General features: G+C 47.3%; 1 protein-coding gene across 1 annotated transcript in view; it reads left to right on the forward strand.

The window, feature by feature from the left end:
- LOC138958004 (uncharacterized) overlaps nt 1-27,367 on the forward strand; it is a 292,556-nt gene that overhangs the window by 235,897 nt on the left and 29,292 nt on the right. Inside the window, exons 102-106 of the mRNA XM_070329034.1 lie at nt 795-966; nt 8,839-9,014; nt 10,298-10,492; nt 10,802-11,005; nt 11,578-11,784. Coding sequence (XP_070185135.1) covers nt 795-966; nt 8,839-9,014; nt 10,298-10,492; nt 10,802-11,005; nt 11,578-11,784 — 954 coding nt within the window. The remainder of the gene's footprint in view (nt 1-794; nt 967-8,838; nt 9,015-10,297; nt 10,493-10,801; nt 11,006-11,577; nt 11,785-27,367) is intronic.

A 27,367-nucleotide genomic window follows, 5' to 3' on the forward strand; every position in this document is an offset into this window, starting at 1 on the left:
GGTTGATAATTGTGTTGGTTTGATGGCCTGTGAGAACGACCACCATGGGTGAGAGGTTGATAATTGTGTTGGTTTGATAGCCTGTGAGAACGACCACCATGGTTGAGAGGTTGATAATTGTGTTGGTTTGATGGCCTGCCATCACAGCTGATGTTCCTTGTCAAGTGTGTTTTCCAGTGGAACGTTTTGCTGAAGAGGCAAAAGAATGAAAGAGTTTTTGATTTAGGCCACAAAAAAAAAATTGTCTGTTTAGGGTAACCCGACCGACCCTATCGATTTGGCGCCGACCCAAAAACTTTTTTTTGATTTCAAAAAAAAAAAAAAAAAAAAAGAGGTAAAAATGCTAAAAAGAGACATTTGGCGTTTCTTTCTCTCCCTTTATCTCTGTTTTATTTATACGTTAGTTTTGAAACATGTATTCATCAAATATAAGAAGTGAATGTTCAGCCAACATAGCATTTACACACACACACAAAAAAAAAAAAAAAAAAAAAAAAAAAAAAAAAAAAAAAAAAAAAAAAAAAAAAAAAAACTACCTACCTACCGACCCTACTTTTTTTGGTCATGTTACCCTAAACAGACAATTTTTTTTTTTGGCCTTATCAATCTACATCTCCATAAGAATCTGCCAGTACACTAAGTGTTGAACATGTCTACAGTGAATATTATTGTTGCTCTTAATTGCTGTAACATGATTTGAACAATTAGTCGTTCCAGATAGTTCTGTCTTTGTTTTGGTCATAATTTTTGTTTGTTTTAGTTTTCAGTATTGTTCAATGTCTTGCTTTTTTTAGACGGCTGCCCAGGGGGAGCTACTCCGTCAGCAAAACGGAGAGAAAATGCAGCTGGAGAGAGACCTGGCCAGGACAGAGCAGGGGTCCTTCGACTCGACCTTAAATGACCTTGAGCAGAACCGACGCAAGACTGTAGATACCATGATGGACTCTTTGGCTCTCAAACTGCAAGGTGAGCTGGTGAGGGGATATTAAAAAAACGTTGATTTCTTTCGAATACATCACCTCAATTTAACTAATAGGAGTTACCTTACTTACGAGTGCTAGACTGAGAAGCGTCCTATGTTACCAGTACTAGACTGTAAACAAGGTCGCTAACTCTAGATTTCCGTCGGTATACCATTTAGGGGAGTAGTCTCCCTTTGTCGGTAGTACCTCTCTGCGCATGTGCCAATGCCCATAATCCCCAGTTTCAATTTCTTGCTACGGGGAGCTAGACGTGTATTTAGACCTTTCCCGTCTAAGAAGACTTCCTTCACAGGAACTACAACATTCACCTTCAATCACGGTTTGGGCTTTCCTTTTTAAGGGCGATTAATACGCCCGTATACATTCAATGATTCATCACGTTGAACAACGTAACGAACCGTAAAAATGAAAGTGAAACGCCTTAAAAATGTAACAAAGTTACTTGGTCATAAGTAGAAGGTACTTCAATCATCAATGATACCTTGTTGACACACAGAGCCTAACAGGCTCCGTTACTTGTCTTTTTTAACTAGTGAACATGCAATTGAACGACAACTATTCTTTACTCAGTCGTTACGAATGTCGAACAGATATTTACAGCGGTTGGACCGGTTTCATTGGCGCAATAGAACTCCGCGAACGATAACTTACCTTGCCGCTTTCAATGGAAAGCAACGGCAGGTCACCCTACACATCAATGTAGGAATACGAACAAGACCTTCAACTTCGAAATTACCCGGAAGTTTTTTGCGTTTTAACAGCTTTTTATCAACTACAGCGAGGTTTACCATGCGCGTTATCCCGACCGGAAGCGCATTTCTGATCCGAATTTTTAGGCGTACAAAGTACCGAGCGCCCGCGAAGGTTACATACGGCGTATGAATACTTCTGTCATTACAAACTGCGATGACTCTTGCGGGCAGCGTAGATACGGAACGCAGTACGCTTGAATGCTGATTGAACTGAAGGCACAGAGCGCCCGCGAATGTTACATATGGCGTATGAATACTTCGGTCATTACAAACTGCGATGACTTTTGCGGGCAGCGTAGATACGGACCGCAGTACGCTTGAACGCTGATAGAACTGAAAGCGGGTTGTATCGAAGAATAACAACAACAAACCTCGCCCGCTTGGAAAGAAAACCAAACACTGAGATTGAGATATGCGCCTCCGGGAATATTACGGAGGGAACTTCCTTTACTCTCAGAGAAAGGCAAGTAATTCTCTCTCCTATGTTTCTGGGAAACGATGTTTTCTGCGGTTGGCAGATTATGGTTTTGGTATTTTTATCAGATGATCATGGTGGACTCACAGAGACCACGTGGTGGTACTTCTTCAAATTGGATAAAGAATACTTTCCTTGCCAACTTAACTTGATTAACTTGTAAACTTGTATGCGTGCATACATACACATTATATATATATAAATATATATTTAAAAAAAAATAAATAAATAAAAAATTTTTTTTTTTTTAAATTGACAAGGAAGAATTAAAGTGTATGCAAACACAGATGGGACATCTTTATTGGGATATAATCCTTTTTTCTTGGCAAAGGGTATCAAAGAAGTCAGTTGATGTTACAAATTCCATTTTCATGGAGTGTTTAAATCAGCTATCTGAGTGGTAAAAGATTTACTTATGGATAAACTCAAGTGTTTACACTTTGAGATTTACACTCAGCTAAAATCTGTTGATACCACAGTGCCAGGAGACAGCTCTTCAAATTCAATTAGAACAGGCACACATATTTATGTTCTGTTCCAGTGCACAATTGATGTACATTACACTTGAATGACATGTTATGAATAATATACAGTTGAAACCATGCCTTAGGGGCATGAATAAACTTGGTTGTTAACACATGAGTATTACACTCAGCTGAGTTTTCACAACATGCAAGATCGAGCAAGGCTCTGAATAATACTCACAGGGGAGCTTCCTATAATGTTGTCATGCCTCTACTTATTCCTGGTTCGTAGGCAAAACCTAAGCCTTTGACCTTTAACAAGGCCACATCTCTACTGTTGTCACCTAATCCTACGACTAGGTTCTCAGAAGTAGACAACAGGACCTAACAATAAGAGGCCGCCCTTAAATAACACTGGCTCTAGTCAGGTTCATACAAGGGATACAATGTTTATCATTTCATATTATGGAAAATATAACATATTTGCTAAACGGATGTTGTTACAACACACAATTAACTATGCCTCCTAGACAGAGCGGCTACTCTCATGAGAAAGGTACTGGATAAACTCTTGGCACATCCATGCCGTTATCAGTACGAGGGGGAATTAAGTCATATTGACATGTATTTATATATACGTAGACATTACCAAACAGACAATGTCGGGCGCTCTGGGGGAATACCTCCAGTAAGCACAGGAAGAGACAGGCTTCCTTTTCGCCCTGATAACTCCCAGGATTGTTGCGACAGCTTATGACAGACCCTCCAGCTGTCAGGCAAGACGTCCACTGGGCGTAACATGAGTAGAATCTCCCTGAGGTAGCTACAGCCTCGTCTGCAACCTCTCCCTTGAGGTGACCCCGAAACATGGCTGTTGACAGGACTGGGCCCCTCCCACCACTATCTTTGCCAGGGTTCCCCATCATGATGGTGGCTTCATGCATTTTGACTACCAGTATTCAGTGCTGCAAACTGCCTGTAGCGATGCTTCAGCACCGGAAGGACAGCTCCCGCCCCCCTTTGCCTGTCTACCACCTCCTGACGGACTGAGGAAGACCTAATGTTTAACGCTCTTGGAACTAGACCAACACTTCACGCCTGACCATATTCAGCAGTGCCCAGCTACACAGAAGTCTGGGAGTGTGAGGAGAATGCCTAGAGCCTCCTAGTTATCTTCATCACCTGGAATGGAGAGCTAATGGTTAGAGGCTACAACCTTCACACCGGGGAGCCGCCCTACCAGTAACAAGATGGCACCTGCAATCTGCATACAGATCACCAGTCAAACAGTGGTGGACAACTGAACAGGGTATAGTAGTCACATCAGTTTCCATGCATACTGCAAGCTCTTGAGGTCTCTAGATGTCTCCTTCGGATACACAGCTACAAGACAGACACTGCGTACCAAGATAAGAGGAATCAAAGTGTCTCAAGACATTTGCCTGAGGAAACGACTCTGAAGATCACTCACACTTGGAGTGGAGCTTGTTCAACAGGGTAACAGGCCCAAGAATCTTGCCATACAAGCGTCGGGCAACACGGGTGAACATGTTCAGGCTACATCACAAGGCGGGGAGCTGTTGGAGATAACGCAGAGACGGGGGAAGAAGTGCTCTGAGATCGTCAAGTACAGAATGCTTTCATGACCTGTGGACGGACTCAGCGTAACAACTTGTAAGAGTTGCCCCTTCTTCCTGAATGTCATCTGACACCCGCATCAGCCAGGGGATGATGATAGAAATGTCAGATTGTACAGTCGACACTCAACAGAGGATGTCCGACACCTGTAACAGGTCACATCTCGACTGATAATGGTAACAACTCTGGCAGAAGCATCAACAGGAGAGACGACAGTAGACGTCCTAGAGAAGGGATGGGCCGTTTAAGATCACTGGGCAGGTGCCCCTGAGATGATCAGCAGCTTTTGGAAGACAACCTACCCCAGGGTCAGGCAGTCCTTAGGCTACAAAACCTCATGGTTATCATCCTTGGACCAAGTCAAGAACCGCCCTGATATGGCGCTTCGTGGTCGGCTGGGCGTTAAGCAAACAAACCAAGTCAAGGCAAAACCCTTCAACAGGGACAGCACTCAACCTACGTCATGCTTCAGAGACGGACAGACTTGACTAAAGAGGGAATGTCTCCCGAGGTGACTCCGCCCGTTTTTCCATGGACTTTCCAGGAAGGACACTGAGAGATAGTCTGAGGTCTGGCCAGCCATCCGCACTATGAGATCCATGGGCCAGATTTCATAGATCAAGGAGGACCTCTCAGCCCATGCGGATTGATTAGTGCTGCCAGACATCTTGGACTGGGTAAACCATACGTCCCTCCATCATTGAGTCAAATTTTCCTGGAACAAGAAGAGCTTCCTCTACCTTTAGGGGTATTGGGTACGGCCACAGACACACTTGGATTTGGGAAGGCTCAGCCACCCCTTCCAACCGAACCTTGAATTGGACAAGCTTCGTTTGCCTCTTACAACTGGCGCTCTAAGATCCCTGGACCACAGAGATAAGACCTAGAGGTATTCCTCCCCCGAAAGGCATAATGAGTGCGGCAATACCTTTGACAGTGGGTGAATGTGTCCATCCCATCCATATGTAGACTCTCAGATGCCTGGACTCAAAAGCTAAAGGAGCTGGAGGAAAGAGACACAGTGAGATCCTAGCAGGAGCTAGGAATACCACACAAGGCTATCTCCCTCGCTCCCAGTCTACGGTGACACAAGGTTATTGGGTGAGTATAAGTTGTGTCACTCTAAGAGCTTGAGGTAGAGACACAGTGAGATCCTAGCAGGAGCCAGGAATACCACACCAGCCTTTTCTCCCTCGCTCGAAGAGCCTGAGGTAGAGACACAGTGAGATCCTGGCTGGAGCCAGGAATACCACACCAGCCTATCTCACTCACTCCCAGTCTACGGCTACGCGTCGTTTTTGGGCGAGAAATGTGGCAACTCGGGTGCTGACTAAGACCTTTGTCAAGTCAGAACTATGCATCAGACCAAGAGAGTACACCTCCTGCCTCAGGCAGGGGCCTGAAAACAACTCTGCATAGTCACCCTAGAGCTCAGCTCCACAAACAGCTGAAGTGCCCCAGAGCTCACAAAGCTATGCTGGTCAGACAATGCAACACTTGCCGCCCGCAGCCACGCCTACTGATAATCCAGATATGGACTTGGGTGATCTAGGCAGAAGTACTACTGAGATCACAACATAAGACATCTTTGTGAGTTCAACTACCAGGGGGCAGAACTTTGCATCAGCCCAAGATAGTGCACCTTCGGCCATAGGCCGGAGAACATCACTGCATAGTCATCTAAGAACTTGTGAGCTCTACAGAAATCTGGAGTGTCCCAGAACCCACAAAACCTATGCTGGGCAGACAACCCAGCAGATGCCACCTACAACCATGTTTACAGAAAACCTAGATCAAGGACCTGGCTGATCAAGCCAGTAAACGGTCCTGCTGAAATCACAAATGGGACCTCTCAGTGAGTTGCATGCCAGGCATGGCACCCTCTTGAGTAAGACAAGAGCGGTCATTCAGCCAATAAGGGCTCAGAGATGCCCATGGTCACTGGGGACCCCCTCACGCTATAAGTGTGGAATTTCAAAGTAAGAAGCAGGTTTTCCCCTTGGGTAAAGGCAATACAGCTGGCTGTCTTTCACTGGCTATTCTAGGACAAATGGTACCTATAACCATTAAGGGTAGGCTTATAGCCCCCACATGCGTTGAGACAGGCACAGGAAAGGTGCAGACAGTGACCGTACTGCTGAGCGCACTTGCGCTTACTTCCTGTCACGCAGGAGGAACAGCTAAGTCAGCCTGAATTTACACTGGTATCTGTGCCTACCATCCTCATTAGAGAGGTAAATTCAGAGAGGATATATATATTCATTCATGCGACTGGCACAATTGTTTGCCATGGAAAGTGGTGCCTCAGACCAGAATTCTACAGGATCTCTGGAAACTCTGTCAATCTCCCTTAAATGGAGGATCAGTCGCAGAGACGCACCTTGGTGATAAGTTCAAGGTATTAGAGGAATTGTTATCTCTGACCATTCCTCATCTTTTAGGTCGTTCACCTGATCCGCCTGCAGAACTGTACGTTGCTGGGGAGTTGGGTCGCTCAAGGCGCATAATGGCAAGTCATAACCATAACCCAACATTGATAAAGACAAGTGATCAGAGGAATAGTAACGACCATCGAGTAGAAACCAGCTCTACATTGACAGGTGGGACTTTCTTTCGATTGTCCCTTTCTGGAGCAAGTTGACACAGTGGCAACAATGCAACTTGCCACTCGCCCGACTCAGGATTTCTTGCTTCTCAGTCCGATGATCTATCCTTTTCTTCCCCCGATTTTACAGGGGGGATTCCGGACAAATGGGCTGAGTCGGGTGAGGTGACACTAGATTACCGATCGAAAGTCAACCCTCCAGCCTGTTATCTATTCTCCTATTAGTTAAATTGAGGTGATGTACAGTAGTCCCTTCCATTTCCGGCCCTTTCGTGGGCGTGAACCTACCCGGAGCGGCCAGCTTTCCCATGACTAATGAGTTTTCCTTCTATAATTGACTCTTAATGGCCGTTAACCTGTCTGACGCGGTCAACGGTCACTGATTTTTGCCCTAAGGTGCCCCTCTTACTCGACAGGAGCGGCCACTTAACGGCCACTTGTCACTTGTGGTGTGTGTGTGTGTGTGTGTGTTGTGTGCACAGACGGCACAGCACGAGCAGACGACATGAATACTTACGCATGCGCAAACTGTAAATACAGACATGCGCATACATGTACATTTACGGCAGTCACTTCCGGATCGATCACAGCTGATGTGAGTTTGAAACACTTGTTTATCTGACACTCAAATACATATATAATAATCCAAACAACACACATAGAAACATACGAAACAATAGCTTAGCCAGGACGATCGAGTTAAACACGCAAATAATTAAGATGTATAAACGAAAGCAAAACTAACAGAGACAATGAATCGGCGGCTCGTGGATGATCGCTTTCTTTTCTTCATGAAAACTTGATCGTGTTTTTTTGAGTTTTTTGGAGGAGGAGGGGGCCTGTAATGAACGGCCACCTGATATTTGCGGTCACCTTTGCAATGACTAATGGGTGACCGGATATGGCAGGTACTACTGTATTCGAAAGAAATATGTATTTTTTACAAGTAAAATGACTATTTCTAAGAATACTCACCTCAATTTAACCAGAGACCCTCCCACCAACCCCGCTATTGACTTAATAGCTTCGAATTGAAACTGGGGATTATGGGCATTGGCACATGCGCAGAGAGGTACTACCGACAAAGGGAGACTACTCCCCTAAATGGTATACCGACGGAAATCTAGAGTTAGCGACCTTGTTTACAGTCTAGTACTGGTAACATAGGACGCTTCTCAGTCTAGCACTCGTAAGTAAGGTAACTCCTATTAGTTAAATTGAGGTGAGTATTCTTAGAAATAGTCATTTTACTTGTAAAAAATACATTTTTACGTACAACACAGTGCAGCTCAGTACTTCTTCCTCTTCAGCTTTCATCGGCTGCATCTCCCACATTGTGTTTTTATAACCCAACAAACTTTAACATGGATTACAGGACCTTTTCCGTGCGTACTTGGTCTTTATGTTTGTGTGTACACATGAAGGGGGGTCCCACTGGCAGGTCTGCACATAAATTGACCCGGGATATCGGGATAATCTCCACCCTTAACCCACTAGGTGCAGCCGGGAATCAAACCCTGAACTGCCCACATCCACATCCACATCTGACCCACTCGGTTCTTGCATCCTTCGCAATACAGTACCAGGCAATTCAAATCTCCGCGATTTCTCACAAGCAAAAAACAAACAAAAAACTACACGCGAGAAATGATAGTTTGACCCAGATGAGAGGGACAAAACAGTGTTTTTCTTTACATACACAATGTATCTTTCACCAGAGGGGGTCAAATTCATATTTATAAGTCCAAAATGCGTCAGCTGGGGCTATTGCCCCCAGAACCCCACCAGGGGCGCTGCCCATGGACCTACGTGGCCCCCTAGACACCCGGCGTTTTTATTTCCTTGATACTCATTCTTTCTTGAATGGATTGCCTGAGTACACTATGCGAATCCCAAACAACTTGATATTCCTTCTCTCCAGGTGACCTGAAGGACGATGAAGTGAAGAAGATCCTGGCGCAGCACGAGAAGGACCTCCAGGACGCCCTCAACAAGCACAGCTCTAACAGGGAACGGCAGCTGGAGGACCTCAGGCGCCGGCTGGCCGAGAAACGCAGACAGAGAGAGGAAGAGCTGCGCAAGAAGCACACTACTCAGGTACACATTGAGACTGCACGCACCGTGGAACCCCCATTTTAAGACCTTCAAAAATCTGAGAAAATCAGGTCTTAAAAAGGAGGGAGTCTTACAATGGGGGTAAATTTACTGAGGTTATGAACAGAAAGTCTGACAAAACAGGGTCTTAAAAAGGAGGGAGTCTTACAATGGGGGTAATTTTACAGAGGTTATAAACAGAAAGTCTGACAAAACAGGGTCTTAAAAGGGAGGGAGTCTTAAAAGGGGGGTTCCACTGTATAACTATTGCTCTGGTCAAGAAAACAAGACCTCTTTCTTTCATTTGTATGTTGTGCAGGACATGACAAAAGTTTGACAATAAAACTCTTGGTTATGTACAATGTGCCTGTGTGTTCTAGCTGTGTACGATTGTAAATTGAAGATTGCCTTTGAACATATGAATGGAAATTATTTGGTGTAACACGACACCATCACGTTGATTCGTTGATGACACAACCATTTGTCGAGGATAGTGTAGGCACCCGGTCTGCTCCCCGCCTAAAAAAGGCCAGTGCCGTTCCGTCTTCGAGGGACTGCGTGGGTTTCATTTCGGAGTTTTCCTTCTCCTAGACGAGTTTCCTTCCATGGATGATGAGCCTCCTCTACCCTCGTTTTGAATTCAGAGTGGTCTTCTCTTAGGATAGCTGCCTGCCAGGGTTGACGAGCCTATCCTGCCCGGCTATTTGATCCATAGCTGGAGGTTGGTTCGTGGGCACCTGGGCGTTTCCACACACCGGTGGGCCCGCATGCCGCACGTCTAGGGGCCAACCTCCTCCGAGTCCTTGTAGTCTAGCCTGGGGCCTTGCGGTACCCAGTTTACGCCTGTCGCCGCGATGGAGGCACTACATAGGGCTTGTTGTGGAGAGGTTATTGTACTGGCAGGAGAGACTGACGCATTCTGCTCTCTTTTCGCATTGTCCTAAAAAGGACAGACGGTGCTAGCCAGCGGTGAGGGCTGAAAGCGAGAAGTGACAAGCACAAGACACTTCGCCAACACACTAGACACGTCACACAACCGCTTGGCAGGCTATTTGGTGTAACAAAATAAACAAATGGAATTTCAGACTTTAATGCTCCTGGGAACACTTCTGATTCTTACTTGACTTTTAATCTTCATCTTCATCCGTTAGGCGAACACAATTGTAGTGGATTTGACGTCGAAATAACAGGTGATAGAAAGAGAAAAGACCGAGAGATAGTTGAAATGAAAACTGAATAAGAACGAATTAAGCACCTAGTATATCTAATTTTATCCACTGTTGCAGGCAGAAGAGGCAGGCTTGCCACCCCCAGCAGACGGTCCAGACACAACGGATATCACGCTGTGTACGGAGCAAGGCTTGCTGTCCACTGTCCACAACGAGGACATGGCCGGTCAGTCTCGTGCCGACAGCGACACCTCACACAACATGGCTGACCAATTGCGCAAAAATATGTCCTCATCACTGGCCAATCAGATTGTGAGTGTTGCACAGAATTAATTGTTATAGAGTGCCTTGGACGTATTGCCCTTATTTTTTGAGAAGGGTATTTATGGTTGTGCAGAATTAATAATAAACAATAATGCACAATATTTATAAAGCGTGTGTGTCCAGGGTTTAAACCCTGCTCAAATTAGGTTGAATGTTGATTGGTATCCATGCAAAGGAGCAAAACATAACAACAACCTGCAAAGCTGATGTTGCAATTTTATTGGATTAACGGAACCAGATATTTTTCCTTTTATTCAAACATGTATCTCAACAATTATTTGTATGTTATTGTTTCAGGAGGATCTAGGAGGCCAGAGCCTGATCCCGGAGGAAAAGATGAAGGAGCTGCTGAAAAAACAGCGTGACCTTGAGAGAGACCTTGCCAACAAGATGGAGCGTCGTTGTCAGCAGCAGCTGGACCAGCTGAACAGCACTCTGGCCCAGCGGCGACAGGACAAGCTCAACAAACTGCAGCAACAGCAGGAGCAGGAGAGGGCTGAGGTGAAATCATGGCTTCCTCAATTTTAGTTGTTCACCTTTTTCTGTTCATTGTACTGAATAATATATATATTTCTTTTCTTTTCTGTTCCTTGTTCTGGGGAATAATGAATAATGTTATTCACAACCCACAATGTAATCTGGTCTGCTCTATGTTTTAATCTGTCTCCGTCTCCACAAGGAATTACCTTGCAGCTTCCTATTCTCATGACTCAAGTTGCTGCCAGCTCTACATTCTAGCAAGTATTACTCCAGTACCTGTCTGTTTTCACATACATGGCAACTGTTCAGCTGCCCGTCTGAGTAGATTGGGGATTCAGGACCACTAAACTGTGAAACATCTTGGTTAGGGTTTAGGAACTAGGGACCATGCTAGTGCTGAAACATACAGGTTAAGATTACTTTCATCGTACCATCTTGAAGAAGACAGTTAATCGCTGCCAAAATATTGATGAAGAACATACCAAACCTGGTTTCCTGTAGTGTCCTCTTTTTGTTTAAAGGTTAGGATTATGTGTGAGTATAGGCTGCACTGTGGCACACCTGTACACCTTGCACCATTTGTCCGCTTGCAGCTCTCAACACAACTGATCCAAGATGGCCATGGTGACGACCGTGACTTCATTCTACGTGGGCTGGACTTCCAGCAGCAGCAGCAGCGCAACGCAGCAGCAGCGGAGCTTGACGCCGACGAGGCTGAACAGCGACGACAGATGACACAGGCTGTGGATGACGACCATACTGGGTCACTCGAAGCTATGCACACAGATCTCAACAAGGAGGTATGGCCCAGGAAGTTTACAAAGCTATATTTCTTTCGAATACATCACCTCAATTTAACTAATAGGAGTTACCTTACTTACGAGTGCTAGACTGAGAAGCGTCCTATGTTACCAGTACTAGACTGTAAACAAGGTCGCTAACTCTAGATTAAATTACATATTCTTACGCAACTCACATAGAAAGCATTAACTTCAGTTAAAGTGCTAGGACACTGAACTACGCTTCACCCCAAAGGGGAAGCAACCCCCTAAAAAAGAACGGCCTTGACCTCTAACCCAAGCTATACAAGAGTCGAGGTCATACCGTCACGTGACCTATCACGCGTGACTCAACCGCCGCCATGTTGAAACCTCACTCCCACTTCAGTCTCCAAGTAGTTCGGACGCTTTTTACACTACGCTGCAGGCTTTTAGCCTACTGTCTTCTGGACAGTGTTTCACCCCGTCTACAGGTCCCTGCTTCTCATGCACAAGTTTGGGTGAGCTCGTTTTAATTGTTTGCTTTTGCTTGCGTTTGTTTCTTTCTCCGTTGTTCGGTCTGGTTGTTGTTTATCAATATCATAACTCAGACTGGTTTTTTGTCAGCAATGGCTGACAAGGAGAAATAGAAACCACAGACTAGTCAGTAGCTGCTGAGGTTTCTCCTATTAAGTTCGCATAAAGAGAAAGGCAAAGGCACTACCATTTCTGTTCTTGACCCAGCTTCTCTTACTACTACGTCTGTTAAATAGCCTTGAATGGTTGAAAACGACGTTAAAGGCATATGTACGCGCTCCCGTGTTTACAAAGTGTAGTTTGTCTATAATCGATGTCAAACGCACCATAAGACCATGTAATGACGATATGTCGCCATGCGCCGACCATATACTTGTTTTACAGCTTGTTCTAGCCTCTGAAAAAGTGAGGATGTCAACAAAGACGCGGAGGTTTTTCCCTTGCGTCAACGCTACCTCTGTGGCAAATCTAGATAAATAGGACGATCTAGATCAAAATAAAATTGCAATATCTTGCAGGGAACTTGATTTAGCATGTCTCCAGCTGTGGGTAAAGCAATTAGTGTGTATAGTCATCAAGTACATACGGCTTTAAACACTATATAAAGAAGAAAGAAAGAATGTCTGTTAAATTTCGGACCCTATGAGTCCAATCATGCCGGTGCTGAAGCAGGTTAAATTTAGGTTACTTCAGCCAAGGCAAACACTGTGGGAAAGAATACTTGTGTTAAAGATGGTTTTTCTTCCCTTTTTTTTTGAGATGTTTTCGACCCAAATGTATAACATGTTGCCATTCGTCGATTTTGTGCTCGCTCCCGGCGGGAGTGGGCGACGCGGCTTGTTGTCACGCATCGAGGTTCCGCCTTCATGCACAGTCACTTCGGCTGACGTGCACGCAGAGGAGTGTGTTTACTTCATACGAGGAGCTTTCACGCTCTACAGGTTAGTCAAGTTCACCGGTAGCCAGGTTCTCTGGTGAAAGTGTTCAAGTTGGGCCGGAACTAGTAGCCCCCCCGCCACGGCCGGGGGGTGAAAGTACGACTCCCCGGAGGCTATCGCTCTTAGCAAGCGGAACTCGGGGGGTCGACACCGGACAACAAGTTGGGCCGGAACTAGTAGCCCCCCCGCCACGGCCGGGGGGTGAAAGTACGACTCCCCGGAGGCTATCGCTCTTAGCAAGCGGAACTCGGGGGGGTCGACACCGGACAACAAGTTGGGCCGGAACTAGTAGCCCCCCCGCCACGGCCGGGGGGTGAAAGTTCGACTTTCCCAGAGGCTATCGCTCTTAGCAAGCGGAACTCACGGGGGGTCGACACCGGACAACGAGACAGTTGTACTCACAGGCAGACTGGTATGTCTCCGGTGAATGTAAACAAGTCTCAACTTCCTCCCTCTGGGCAGGAAGCTGCTTTCGGGCAGGCTTTGCACGGTTTTTCCGTTTTGCAATCAGCCTCGCCTGTGGTGGATCGTTTTAGTGACGCAGCTAGTCACAGTGACTTTCACGGTCCGGCCACAGCAGATTCGGAGTTCGACGATTCTCACTCAGTTTCTGAGGAGGAAGTTGATGTCAAGTTGTCACTCAGACTTAAACCAGCTATGGTTACTGCAGCTCAGGTGTCTGCCAAGTACTTCGCTGAAGGGGTGACAGCTATGACAAGCTCTGCGGCACCACCACCCTCAGTGGTGGGTGATTTCCGCCCTGCTTTAATGGAAGTTCAGGGATATCGTTTTAGCGAGTCTCCTTCTGTTGCTTACGAACTTTCCAGGGTGCTGGCTAGAACTTCGGGTTCCGAGAATAGCTTGCCTGTGGATACTGTGCCTTTACTGGCTGCACACGGTCAGGCTCCTGATGCTGCTCAGCCATGGCTTGCCTCAGACCAGTTACGGAAGTCGAGCACTTCGTTTCATTCACGCAAGTTTGCTCTCTCCCGTCGTCATCACAGTCTTATTGAGACTTACGCTTTGCCGAGTGCACCGCTTCCGGTCACTCCGGAGTCGGCTAATCTCAGAGAGGATGTCTATCGTTTGGACAAACATTGTGCTTACTCTGAAGGCGCATTACTTGGTTTGGATGAAACGGGAAGATACTCGTTGGAACTTGCGTCTCTTTCAGAGACACTTCTTCGATCTCTTTCGCGGTCGATCGCGGTGTCGTCGGATCCTTTCGTATTTCGAAACGACTCTAGCGTGAAAGACGTCCCCATACTCCTGGCCTCTTTGGCTAAGGTTTCAGCCGAACAAATGTCAGTCGTGGCACGGTTGTACGCACTTGCGGTTTACACACGCAGGGACGCTTTCGTGTCTGGCTCTAGAATTTTAACTTGGGGAAGTTTTCTCATATGATTCTCTTTTTCCACCACTTCCTTTGTGGGCAGCGATGCGGCGTTGCTTTCGCTTGCGTCACCCGCGCAAGTAACGCTTCACTCGCTGAGCGATATCCGTAGTCCTAGGTTACACCAAGCCTAAGAACTTAGTTTATTCTTTTCTTCGTACTACGGAACCGCTTCCGGTTGCACCGGACTTGTCGATCATACATCTTAACGTTCATAGCAAGGAGAAACTGTCTGTTTTCAAGAACAATGATCTCCTGGCTGTGGAAGATTGTGGCCGCTCTTCTTTCTATTATCCGCGTCTTGGTACAAGACTTTGATTCGTTCTTTCCCTTGTGCGGTTTTCGTACTCACGGGATGCCTTTGTGTTCTGTCGGGACACATATACAAAGGGTTTAGCTTTGCTGTTCGTCTGGGAAAAGGCCTCGGCCGACAGTATTGTTCTGTCGGTGAGACTTAAATCTCTTCCTTGCCCGAGGGTCTTCTTTGCGAATCCTCTTATTTGCACACGGACTCTTCTCTAACAGAGAGAATCTCACAGCAAAAGGAAAAGCCCACGGCAGGCCTCGGCTTCTCTTATCAGAGAAAAGCGCTAAGCTGTCCGTTCTCAGCTTTGGTTTTTTATCTTCTTCTCGGCTTGGCACGTTGCCAAATACCCGCCAACCACTTTATCTCCTCGAGGCGATTTAGCGGTAGGGTTCAGTGGGCAAACAATAGCATGCTTTCATGCATACTCTTGGCACTTCGGCGCCACCCTTCTCTCTGCCTCTGTGTTTTCCCACAGCGGCTGGAGGGGCGATTAGAACTTCCACTTTATTGAGGGAGGCACTGGGGCCCTTCCTGTTGGGTCACTTATATAGATCGTGCATATATTTAATTCAGATCTTCAGGGCTCTGGTTTCGTTTTCTAAGCAATCAAATGAAGAGCTGGAACATGTTAGTGTCTTTTCTTGACTGGTTCACAGACACAACCAATCTTTGGATTCTCACACCACTGCTCATGCAGGGCGTTCCCGTTGGTTCTCTCTCCACCAGCGAAGCAGTTCTGTCTCTTGCGGATTTCTTTCCTCTTGTCAGGGGAGAACATGTGTTGATTCAATCAGACAACACCACAGTGGTCTTTTATCTCAATAAGCAGGGGGTGGCATCTCGCCCCTTATCACTGCCACAGCGAGCATGCGAGGTTTTGATGTGGTTTTTACCACCACGAGATCTTTTTAGCGGTGAAGTACCTTTCTGAGAGGCTCTATGTATTTATTGGCAGACTCTAGTCAGTCGGCCAAGAATGTCCACTCGGATTGGACCCTATCTCACTACGCGCTTCTACTCCTTCTGGTGAATTTGGAGAAGCCGCTGATAGAAGTTTTGCCTCTCGGTACTATACTATCACCTTCTGCTAAATGTTCGTCTCCCTGTTCCCGGATAATACTCTCGATTTTACTTTGAGCGGCCTGTTGGTCGCACATTATGGGCCCATTCAATCTTGGTTGCCAGTCCTTTGGGCTGGCAAGAGGGCGCCGTTTTTACACTCGAGCCACACGGGTGTCTACTGTAAGGGAATCATTGAGACGCTCAGGGGCTTCTGCCCCAACTCTGGATTTGGTCTAGAGATTCCATAGGGGTTCAGCGTCTTCGTTTTGTGTCACTTTGACTGGCTTGGAACTAATGGCGTATATTAACGGAAAGAACTCCACTTCTCTCCGTTCAATGCGGGTGGCGAACCACCTATCCTGGCTTTCCGATTTTTCTCCCACGTCTCTGATTATAATTACATATTCTTACGCCGAATCACATGATTAGCATTGACCCACTTCGATGCATAGGTTATGATAAAAGCTACCCCGTCTAGGTATAAGGGGAGCAACCCCAACTAAAAAAGTGACTGCACCAGCATGACTGACACCCTGGGTTACGTCCCATGTAGCCTACTACGTCATCAATGGTGCTGGTCACGTGATACCCCTTCAATCGACTACTATCACTCAAGGGTGACGGTTGTGTTCGCTTTTGCTCTGGCTGGTTTTGTGTCTACGGCACCCACCGGCCTCGGCCCCCGTCTACTTCTTGCTGGCTTGCAGCTGGTGAGATCGTTCATATTTTCTTGTATGTTTTATTGTTTCTGCTGTGAATTTCGCATGTCCTTTGGACTCTGAAGTTTTCAGCGGTTGTTTGGCTTCCTCACGGTCGCCATTTGCATTAGCACGTTGGCTGGCTTCTGTTGTTTTAGCCGTGTTCGGGCTATTAACGCTGTCGTAGCTTGCTTTGTAGCTGCCGTCGGTAGCTTTTACGTACGTGCTTATCTTTTTTGCTCGCTTGCTTCTGAAATGTTTGTGTCTGTACGGACTTTATTATTTTCAGACTTGTGGCTTCCTCCTTGGTCGCCATTTTTAGCTAGCATGTTGTTGTTATGTTGATTTTTCGTCCGTACTCGGACGCTTAACTCTTCGTATAGCTAGTTGTTTAGCTGCCTTTGGTAGCTCCTAAACTGGTTTTAGCTGCCCTCTTTGCTGTCTTCTGAAAGGCTGGCGTCCTTTCGGACTTTGCTAGTTTCAGTTGTTTTATTATTTTTCTCTCGGTGCTTACTTGGCCGTTAATGAGAATTAGAGGGAGCTAAGGCTGAGGGTTAGGGCTTGGGCCCTGCTAAGCTCTATCCCTCAGCAGCCTCTTATTTTGAAGAACGCCTTTGTCGTTCATGTTGGCACAATTTTAGGCAAGTTTTTACGTTGTTCTGTGCCGTTTTTTATGTTACGGACGATTGGCCGTCTGGCTCTCTGCCGTCCGTTTTGGCCTCCAAGGCTGTCGTTTTACGTCTGTTTCGGCTCCAGAGTCTCGGGCTCTGGGGTCTGCACTTATCTTTTGCTTATTTCCAGAAATAGATTCCCTCGTTCGCGAGGTTTGCCTCGGCGGACTTCGTCGCCAGCTCTGCCCCCCGCCTGGGGGTTAGGCGACGTTCTCTCCTTCAGACGCTGGGTCTTCTCCGGACCGGGCTGCTGTCCACCGCGATGTTTCTGGACGGTCCCTTGGGGATCTTCTTCTCCTCTTCCTGGCCGGCATTGGTTGCCTTCCGCTTGCGGTAGCGCAACAGTGCATGTCCCTCCGGGGATCCGGCCACTTCAAGGTTGGTGTCTGCAGCAGCCGTTTACGGCAGCTGCACTTCCGGTTTCCGGAATCGGATGTTCTCCTGCTAGTGAGCGACTTGCGTTCACGTCGGGTCAGAACCTCTCCGTACTCCAGCAGTCGGTTCCGACAGCTGGGCTTCCTGCTCTGGCAGGAAGTAGGGGTTCACCGGCTAGTGAGCGACTTGCGTTCACGTCCGGACCGAACCCCGCCTTACACCAGCAGTTGTACGCGACAGCTGGGCTTCCGGCTCCGGCCGGAAGCAGTGGTTCTTCCGCTCGTGCGCAGCCTGCTGTCACGTCCGGTGCGTCCCACATCTTACGTCAGCAGTCGTCCGCGACAGCTGCTTCCGGCTCAGGCCGGAAGTAAAAGGCTCACTGGCGAGTGTTCGGACTGCGTTCACGTCCGGTTTGAGCCTTGCCTTACGTCAGCAGTCGTCCGCGGCAGCTGCGCTTCCGGTTCCGGCCGGGAGTGTAGGTTCACCGGCAGTGCACAGGCCGCTGTCACGTCCGGTTTGGGCCTTACCCTACGTCAGCAGTCGTCAACGTCAGCTGGGCTTCCGGTTCCGGCCGGAAGTGTAGGTTCACTGGTTAGTGCTCAGGTTGCTGTCACTTCTGGTTCGAGCCTTTACCTACTTCAGCAGTTGTCCGCGACAGCGCCGCTTCTGGTTACGGCCGGAAGCGTAGGTTCACTGGTTAGTGTACAGACTGCTGTCACGTCCGGTTTCGAGCCTTGCCCTACGCGACGGCTGTGCTTCCAGTTCCGGCTGGAGGTATCGGTTCACTGGTTAGTGCACAGGCTACTGGCACGTTCAGTTCGAACCTTGCCTTACGGCGGTGGTCGTACGCGACCTCTGCGCTTCTGGCTCCGGCCGGAAGTGGGGGCTCACTGGATAGTGGACCTGCTATGGTCCCATCTGGTTTGAGTCTGGTTTTTTCGTCAGCAGTGCCCTTTGGGCTTGCAGGCTCCCTGCCTCAGGCGGATTAGCAGCTACCACACACTTCGGTAGTGGGTTCTGCCGTTCTCCTCACTTCCTGTGCCTTTGGTCTTCGACGCCTCTCATCCTCCTCTTAGTCAGGGGTGAAGTTTGGCCGTTGACCTGCAGGAAAGGGGCTTCAGGCTCCGGCCTTCCCAGCTTCGGGACATTAGCGGCTCAGAGGAGGTTGCCTTTGCCCAAGATGTCCCGGAATTTGCTGTCGTCTTTTGCCCCTCTGCGTGCACCTTTGCCGGTCACGCCGGAACTTCTTCTTTGGGGAACGTTTCGAGTCCCCTGCTCTCTGAGCAGACTCTCTTCCCCTCTGAGGAAGTGGGCAGACAGCTTTTGGAACTTGCTTCCATCTCGGAGACACTCCTTTACGGAGTTCTTTGCGCCCTTTACTCTCAGTTTAGAGCAGGACGCAGGGGATGCTTTCTCCACTTTTGCTAGGGCGAATTTAGAACGGAGAAGTCCTTCCTCTCTGCACAATGCCCATACGGTCATGTACAGACGGGACTTGTTCCTCGCCCATTCCTAGTTTGTGAGGAATCAATGAGACACCCTTAGTTCTTCACCCTCGGTGGATGGGTCTCTCTTCGGCCTCCTGGCCTCTTAGGCCTCCTGGCCTTCAAGTCCTCCTGGTCTCTGAAGCCTCCTGGTCTCTTAGGCCTCCTGGCCCCCAAGGCCTCCTGGCCTCTAGGGCCTCCCGGCCTCCAAGGCCTCCAAGGCCTCCTGGCCTCTGAGGCCTCCTGGTCTCCAAGGCCTCCATGGCCTCCAAGGCCTCCTGGCCTCTTAGGCCTCCTGGCCTCTAAGGTCTCCTTGCTTCCAAGGCCTCCGGGCCTCCTGGTCTCCAAGGCCTCCTGGCCTCTGAGGCCTCCTGGTCTCCAAGGCCTCCTGGCCTCTTAGGCCTCCTGGCCTCTAAGGTCTCCTGGCTTCCAAGGCCTCCTGGCCTCCTGGTCTCCAAGGCCTCCTGGCCTCCATGGCCTCCGGGCCTCCAAGGCCTCCTGGCCTCTTAAGTCTCCTGGCTTCCAAGGCCTCCCTGGCCTCCTGGCCTCCAAGGAGATATAGATGTGTAGGGACCTTCAGGTCTCTTCTTTTGCTCTCCAAGCTTTGAAGCAGCAAAACGGGCTCTACCTAAGCAGACTCAGCTTTTTCAGGCTAAGTCCTCAGCTCAGGTTTATCCGGAGAGGTTCTTCCTTGCACAGACGTCTTAGTCTGTATTTTTTGGGAACAACAGCCTGCATTAGGGCATCCGGGTTTTTCAGCCTCGGCTGGTGCAACAGCCATTTCATCCGTTGGTGGTGGTGGTTGTTGTCTACTCTTTTGGACTTGGTCCTAGTGGGCTTTTCGCCGATTTTGACTCTGTCTTTCTCTAGCGATCGGACTTGTTCTGGTGTTTCGTCCAAACTTAAGGTTTACTTGAGTTGGCCTCGGAGGTTACATTCAGATTTTACTGAGTTTGCATTGGTTTTAGCAATGCATGGTGAGGGGTCATTCTTGTGGCCTATCACTTTTCTCAGCTTTATTGGCTAAACCTCCCCTTTCGGTAGAGGTCTAGTTAGTTTTCTGGTTTCTTGGTGCGGGCTTTCAGCCCAGCATCTTTGATGGCGGGTCTACGGGCGTTACGGCTCTCAGCCTTAGCCCGTGTAATAGTCTCCTGCCTGGCATGGGCGACTACGGTCTCCGTGTCTCTAGATTTTGTGTCTTCCTCTTTTCCCTCATCCTGCCATGAGGCGGGTCGGGTCGACTTCCGGTGGGGTGGGTTGCCTGTTACGGTCACCCTTCTACCGCTGGCAACTATTACGGACTCTTGCCTGTTGTGTTCCGTGTCTGATTCTCGGTTCTGAGGTATCAGACGTGTTTGGTTTTTCAGCCAGACTCAGGAATTTTCTGGGCTCGGTCGGCCGCGAAATTTCTTCGGGCCCTTCTTCTTGTGAACTCTCGTTCAGGGAGTCTTAAGGCTGGTTAGCTTCACAGTTTTCTGTTTTTCCTTTCCAGCCTCGTTTCTGTTTTGGGTTTTTGATTTTCTTTCGTTTACCTACAAGCAGACTGCTTTGTGATCACTCTGACTTTAGTCATTTTGGTTAGAGTCACCGGTCACATCAGGCTTTGGCCATCGCGTTCTCCGCTCTGCTGGCGGCTTACACTTTTCGTAGGCCGCTTCTTCCTCTGTTTACCTCCCTCTGTGCTTCTGCATGGTCTGGTAGTGGACTTCTGGTGACCGTCTCTTCTGAGTTTTTTCTTTGAGTTTGACTCTGGTTTTTTGTACTCAGACGTCTCTCTCTCTTTCTAGGAAACAGGTCACTCCTCTCTGGAGCTGACCGTTATCTCTCCGGCCTTTCGGGCCTCTCTCCATGCCAAGGCTTTTTCTTTGGCATGATTGTCTTACGGTCCTGGGGAAGGTTGGTGCTTTTCATTTATGATCGGTCAACCTTACGCTTGTCGTTTCCAGGGTTTTTGGCTTTTCCTTCCAATAGTAAGGGGGGGGGGGGGGCAGCTTGTCTGCCCCTCTACTCGGCTCGGGTTATTCAAGACTTGAGCCCCTTTATGGTTCAGGAGATGGCAAGAAGTGCTGAGCACAGCTTACGGGCTCTCTGATGCTGTCTTTCGCTTTTTTGCCTGAGCGGCATTGCGACTGTCATTTAGGTCGGTTCTCGGTCCTCGTTCTGTCTTTTGGCAGTGGGCCAGTTCCTGGCAAGGGTTTTAGAGTGAGCTAGATGTTTTCTTTCTCACCGGCTCTTTCCCTGATGTTTGGCAGTGGGCCAGTTTTTTGGCGAGGGATTCTCTTCCCCTCCGCCTTGGCGTAGCTTTCGGCTATCTTTCCCCTAGGCTCAGCCCGAGCTCTTTTTCCAGGGCCTGGGCCTCCTCCTCGGCCGTTTTACGGTCTGGGAGGTTGGATGATGTCCTGCACACAGCTTACTGGTGCTCGGCTTTTGTCTTTATCAGTTTAATAGGGAGACATTGCTGCCTTCTGGCAGTATGGATCTATCTGTAACGATGGATCTAGGTCCCTTCCTGCTTTGGTGGCAGCGGGACAATGCCTCTCCAGATTTTAAGAGTGGGTTTGAACTTCTTTGATCTTACCCACCGCCTGGTTGGAGTTATCTGCTAATCATGTGATTCGGCGTAAGAATATGTAATTATAATCGAAAATTTTTATCTAAATTTTGATTTGATTAATATACTTACCCGAATCACATGGGTAATTCCCTCCCTCCTGCCCCGCACGATTTTTGATGTTCAATTAGTCGATTGAAGGGGTATCACGTGACCAGCACCATTGATGACGTAGTAGGCTACATGGGACGTAACCCAGGGTGTCAGTCATGCTGGTGCAGTCACTTTTTTAGTTGGGGTTGCTCCCCTTATACCTAGACGGGGTAGCTTTTATCATAACCTATGCATCGAAGTGGGTCAATGCTAATCATGTGATTCGGGTAAGTATATTAATCAAATCAAAATTTAGATAAAAATTTTCGAATTAAGACTTTATGTGATTTCAGTTGCACTGACACAGCTAGGTCGCAAAATATTTTCACTTGGGTTCTTTGTAGCCAGCGTGATTAAAGGGAACCTCCCTTTGGTTGGCTGAAAGCAAATCTCCAGTCCCGACTTGGGACTTGCTCCTAGTTTTGGAGTTTTTGAGTTCGGATTGTTTAATCCTTGACAAAATTAGCCTCTTCTAGAGGCAATGATTTAGTGAAGTCAACCTTAGCTAAATGGACTGCCACATTGATTAGGCATGCCTACAGTGGTGGCAAGAAAAAAGGGGGGGGGGGGCAGTCAGTCCTCCCTTTTCAGGCAGCACGGGCTCAAGAGGTCAGAGTGTAGGCCTCTTCTTTACCTGTTCTCAAGTCTGAGAGACTTACATAAGTCATGAATGCAGCTCATTGAACGTTCAGGGACGTAGTCATGAGTTTCTATCGGCGGGGTATTTTAAGTACCCGCTATTTTAGCACACATCTACTAGACATCTTCTGCAGAAGATGTCTTTTTATGTTTTTCCTGGGGACGTATCTGGTGCTCGGCAGAACAGAAATTTCGGTTTGCCAGCTATTGTAGCTACAGGCCAGATACTTGCAAGATGTTAACTGTGAGTTCATTTGCCCACCACCTAAATTAGCAATCTGCTTTCTATGTGAGTTGCGTAAGAATATGTAATTTAATATAAAATTTCAAAAATAAATTTTGATTTAATTAATATACTTACCAACTCACATATTGAATTCCCTCCCAGCCTGCCCCGCAAATTTTTTAAAGGGGGTATATGTTTTAATACGGGATGAGTTTCACCGGTATACATCCTGCGCAGGCGCAGTACACCGGTAGTGGGAATAACCGCTAAGGACCATGCCTTATATGGCATACGGTTTTTGTTTCAGAGTTATTTCCCCATGTTGCCATGCAAGAGTGCTTCAATGTCTTATCACAAAACGAAGTTATTGCTTAGGGTTTCCCTAAAAATGAACAGATCACTTCAGTGGGAGTGAGGTTTCAACATGGCGGCGGTTGAGTCACGCGTGATAGGTCACGTGACGGTATGACCTCGACTCTTGTATAGCTTGGGTTAGAGGTCAAGGCCGTTCTTTTTTAGGGGGTTGCTTCCCCTTTGGGGTGAAGCGTAGTTCAGTGTCCTAGCACTTTAACTGAAGTTAATGCTTTCTATGTGAGTTGGTAAGTATATTAATTAAATCAAAATTTATTTTTGAAATTTTATATTTCCGTCGGTATACCATTTAGGGGAGTAGTCTCCCTTTGTCGGTAGTACCTCTCTGCGCATGTGCCAATGCCCATAATCCCCAGTTTCAATTTCTTGCTACGGGGAGCTAGACGTGTATTTAGACCTTTCCCGTCTAAGAAGACTTCCTTCACAGGAACTACAACTTTCACCTTCAATCACGGTTTGGGCTTTCCTTTTTAAGGGCGATTACTACGCCCGTATACATTCAATGATTCATCACGTTGAACAACGTAACGAACCGTGAAAATGAAAGTGAAACGGCTTAAAAATGTAACAAAGTTACTTGGTCATAAGTAGAAGGTACTTCAATCATCAATGATACCTTGTTGACACACAGAGCCTAACAGGCTCCGTTACTTGTCTTTTAAAACTAGTGAACATGCAATTGAACGACAACTATTCTTTACTATTCGTTACGAATGTCGAACAGATATTTACAGCGGTTGGACCGGTTTCATTGGCGCAATAGAACTCCGCGAACGATAACTTACCTTGCAGCTTTCAATGGAAAGCAACGGCAGGTCACCCTACACATCAATGTAGGAATACGAACAAGACCTTCAACTTCGAAATTACCCAGAAGTTTTTTGCGTTTTAACAGCTTTTTATCGACAACAGCGAGGTTTACCAGGTGCGTTATCCCGACCGGAAGCGCATTTCTGATCCGAATTTTTAGGCGTACAAAGTACCGAGCGCCCGCGAAGGTTACATACGGCGTATGAATACTTCTGTCATTACAAACTGCGATGACTCTTGCGGGCAGCGTAGATACGGAACGCAGTACGCTTGAACGCTGATTGAACTGAAGGCACAGAGCGCCCGCGAATGTTACATACGGCGTATGAATACTTCGGTCATTACAAACTGCGATGACTTTTGCGGGCAGCGTAGATACGGACCGCAGTACGCTTGAACGCTGATAGAACTGAAAGCGGGTTGTATCGAAGAATAACAACAAACCTCGCCCGCTTGGAAAGAAAACCAAACACTGAGATTGAGACATGCGCCTCCGGGAATATTACGGAGGGAACTTCCTTTACTCTCAGAGAAAGGCAAGTAATTCTCTCTCCTATGTTTCTGGGAAACGGTGTTTTCTGCGGTTGGCAGATTATGGTTTTGGTATTTTTATCAGATGATCATGGTGGACTCACAGAGACCACGTGGTGGTACTTCTTCAAATTGGATAAAGAATACTTTCCTTGCCAACTTAACTTGATTAACTTGTAAACTTGTATGCGTGCATACATACACATTATATATGAGTAAATATATATTAATTTTTTTTTTTAAATTGACAAGGAAGAATTAAAGTGTATGCAAACACAGATGGGACATCTTTATTGGGATATAATCCTTTTTTCTTGGCAAAGGGTATCAAAGAAGTCAGTTGATGTTACAAATTCCATTTTCATGGAGTGTTTAAATCAGCTATCTGAGTGGTAAAAGATTTAACTTATGGTTAAACTCAAGTGTTTACACTTTGAGATTTACACTCAGCTAAAATCTGTTGATACCACAGTGCCAGGAGACAGCTCTTCAAATTCAATTAGAACAGGCACACATATATACTTATGTTCTGTTCCAGTGCACAATTGATGTACATTACACTTGAATGACATGTTATGAATAATATACAGTTGAAACCATGCCTTAGGGGCATGAATAAACTTGGTTGTTAACACATGAGTATTACACTCAGCTGAGTTTTCACAACATGCAAGATCGAGCAAGGCTCTGAATAATACTCACAGGTGAGCTTCCTATAATGTTGTCATGCCTCTACTTATTCCTGGTTCGTAGGCAAAACCTAAGCCTCTGACCTTTAACAAGGCCACATCTCTACTGTTGTCACCTAATCCTACGACTAGGTTCTCAGAAGTAGACAACAGGACCTAACAATAAGAGGCCGCCCTTAAATAACACTGGCTCTAGTCAGGTTCATACAAGGGATACAATGTTTATCATTTCATATTATGGAAAATATAACATATTTGCTGAACGGATGTTGTTACAACACACAATTAACTATGCCTCCTAGACAGAGCGGCTACTCTCATGAGAAAGGTACTGGATAAACTCTTGGCACAACCATGCCGTTATCAGTACGAGGGGGAATTAAGTCATATTGACATGTATTTATATATACGTAGACATTACCAAACAGACAATGTCGGGCGCTCTGGGGGAATACCTCCAGTAAGCACAGGAAGAGACAGGCTTCCTTTTCGCCCTGATAACTCCCAGGATCGTTGCGACAGCTTATGACAGACCCTCCAGCTGTCAGGCAAGACGTCCACTGGGCGTAACATGAGTAGAATCTCCCTGAGGTAGCTACAGCCTCGTCTGCAACCTCTCCCTTGAGGTGACCCCGAAACACGGCTGTTGACAGGACTGGGCCCCTCCCACCACTATCTTTGCCAGGGTTCCCCATCATGATGGTGGCTTCATGCATTTTGACTACCAGTATTCAGTGCTGCAAACTGCCTGTAGCGATGCTTCAGCACCGGAAGGACAGCTCCCGCCCCCCATTGCCTGTCTACCACCTCCTGACGGACTGAGGAAGACCTAATGTTTAACGCTCTTGGAACTAGACCAACACTTCACGCCTGACCATATTCAGCAGTGCCCGGCTACACAGAAGTCTGGGAGTGTGAGGAGAATGCCTAGAGCCTCCTAGTTATCTTCATCACATGGAATGGAGAGCTAATGGTTAGAGGCTACAACCTTCACACCGGGGAGCCGCCCTACCAGTAACAAGATGGCACCTGCAATCTGCATACAGATCACCAGTCAAACAGCGGTGGACAACTGAACAGGGTATGGTAGTCACATCAGTTTCCATGCATACTGCAAGCTCTTGAGGTCTCTAGATGTCTCCTTCGGATACACAGCTACAAGACAGACACTGCGCACCAAGATAAGAGGAATCAAAGTGTCTCAAGACATTTGCCTGAGGAAACGACTCTGAAGATCACTCACACTTGGAGTGGAGCTTGTTCAACAGGGTAACAGGCCCAAGAATCTTGCCATACAAGCGTCGGGCAACACGGGTGAGCATGTTCAGGCTACATCACAAGGCGGGGAGCTGTTGGAGATAACGCAGAGACGGGGGAAGAAGTGCTCTGAGAACGTCAAGTACAGATTGCTTTCATGACCTGTGGACGGACCCAGCGTAACAACTTGTAAGAGTTGCCCCTTCTTCCTGAATGTCATCTGACACCTGCATCAGCCAGGGGATGATGATAGAAATGTCAGATTGTACAGTCGACACTCAACAGAGGATGTCCGACACCTGTAACAGGTCACATCTCGACTGATAATGGTAACAACTCTGGCAGAAGCATCAACAGGAGAGACGACAGTAGACGTCCTAGAGAAGGGATGGGCCGTTTAAGATCACTGGGCGCCCCTGAGATGATCAGCAGCTTTTGGAAGACAACCTACCCCAGGGTCAGGCAGTCCTTAGGCTACAAAACCTCATGGTTATCTTCCTTGGACCAAGTCAAGAACCGCCCTGATATGGCGCTTCGTGGTCGGCTGGGCGTTAAGCAAACAAACAAACCAAGTCAAGGCAAAACCCTTCAACAGGGACAGCACTCAACCTACGTCATGCTTCAGAGACGGACAGACTTGACTAAAGAGGGAATGTCTCCCGAGGTGACTCCGCCCGTTTTTCCATGGACTTTCCAGGAAGGACACTGAGAGATAGTCTGAGGTTTGGCCAGCCATCCGCACTATGAGATCCATGGGCCAGATTTCATAGATCAAGGAGGACCTCTCAGCCCATGCGGATTGATTAGTGCTGCCAGACATCTTGGACTGGGTAAACCATACGTCCCTCCATCATTGAGTCAAATTTTCCTGGAACAAGAAGAGCTTCCTCTACCTTTAGGGGTATTGGGTACGGCCACAGACACACTTGGAT

This window comes from Littorina saxatilis, linkage group LG1 (assembly GCF_037325665.1).
Source record: "Littorina saxatilis isolate snail1 linkage group LG1, US_GU_Lsax_2.0, whole genome shotgun sequence".
Taxonomy (NCBI): Eukaryota; Metazoa; Mollusca; class Gastropoda; order Littorinimorpha; family Littorinidae; genus Littorina; species Littorina saxatilis.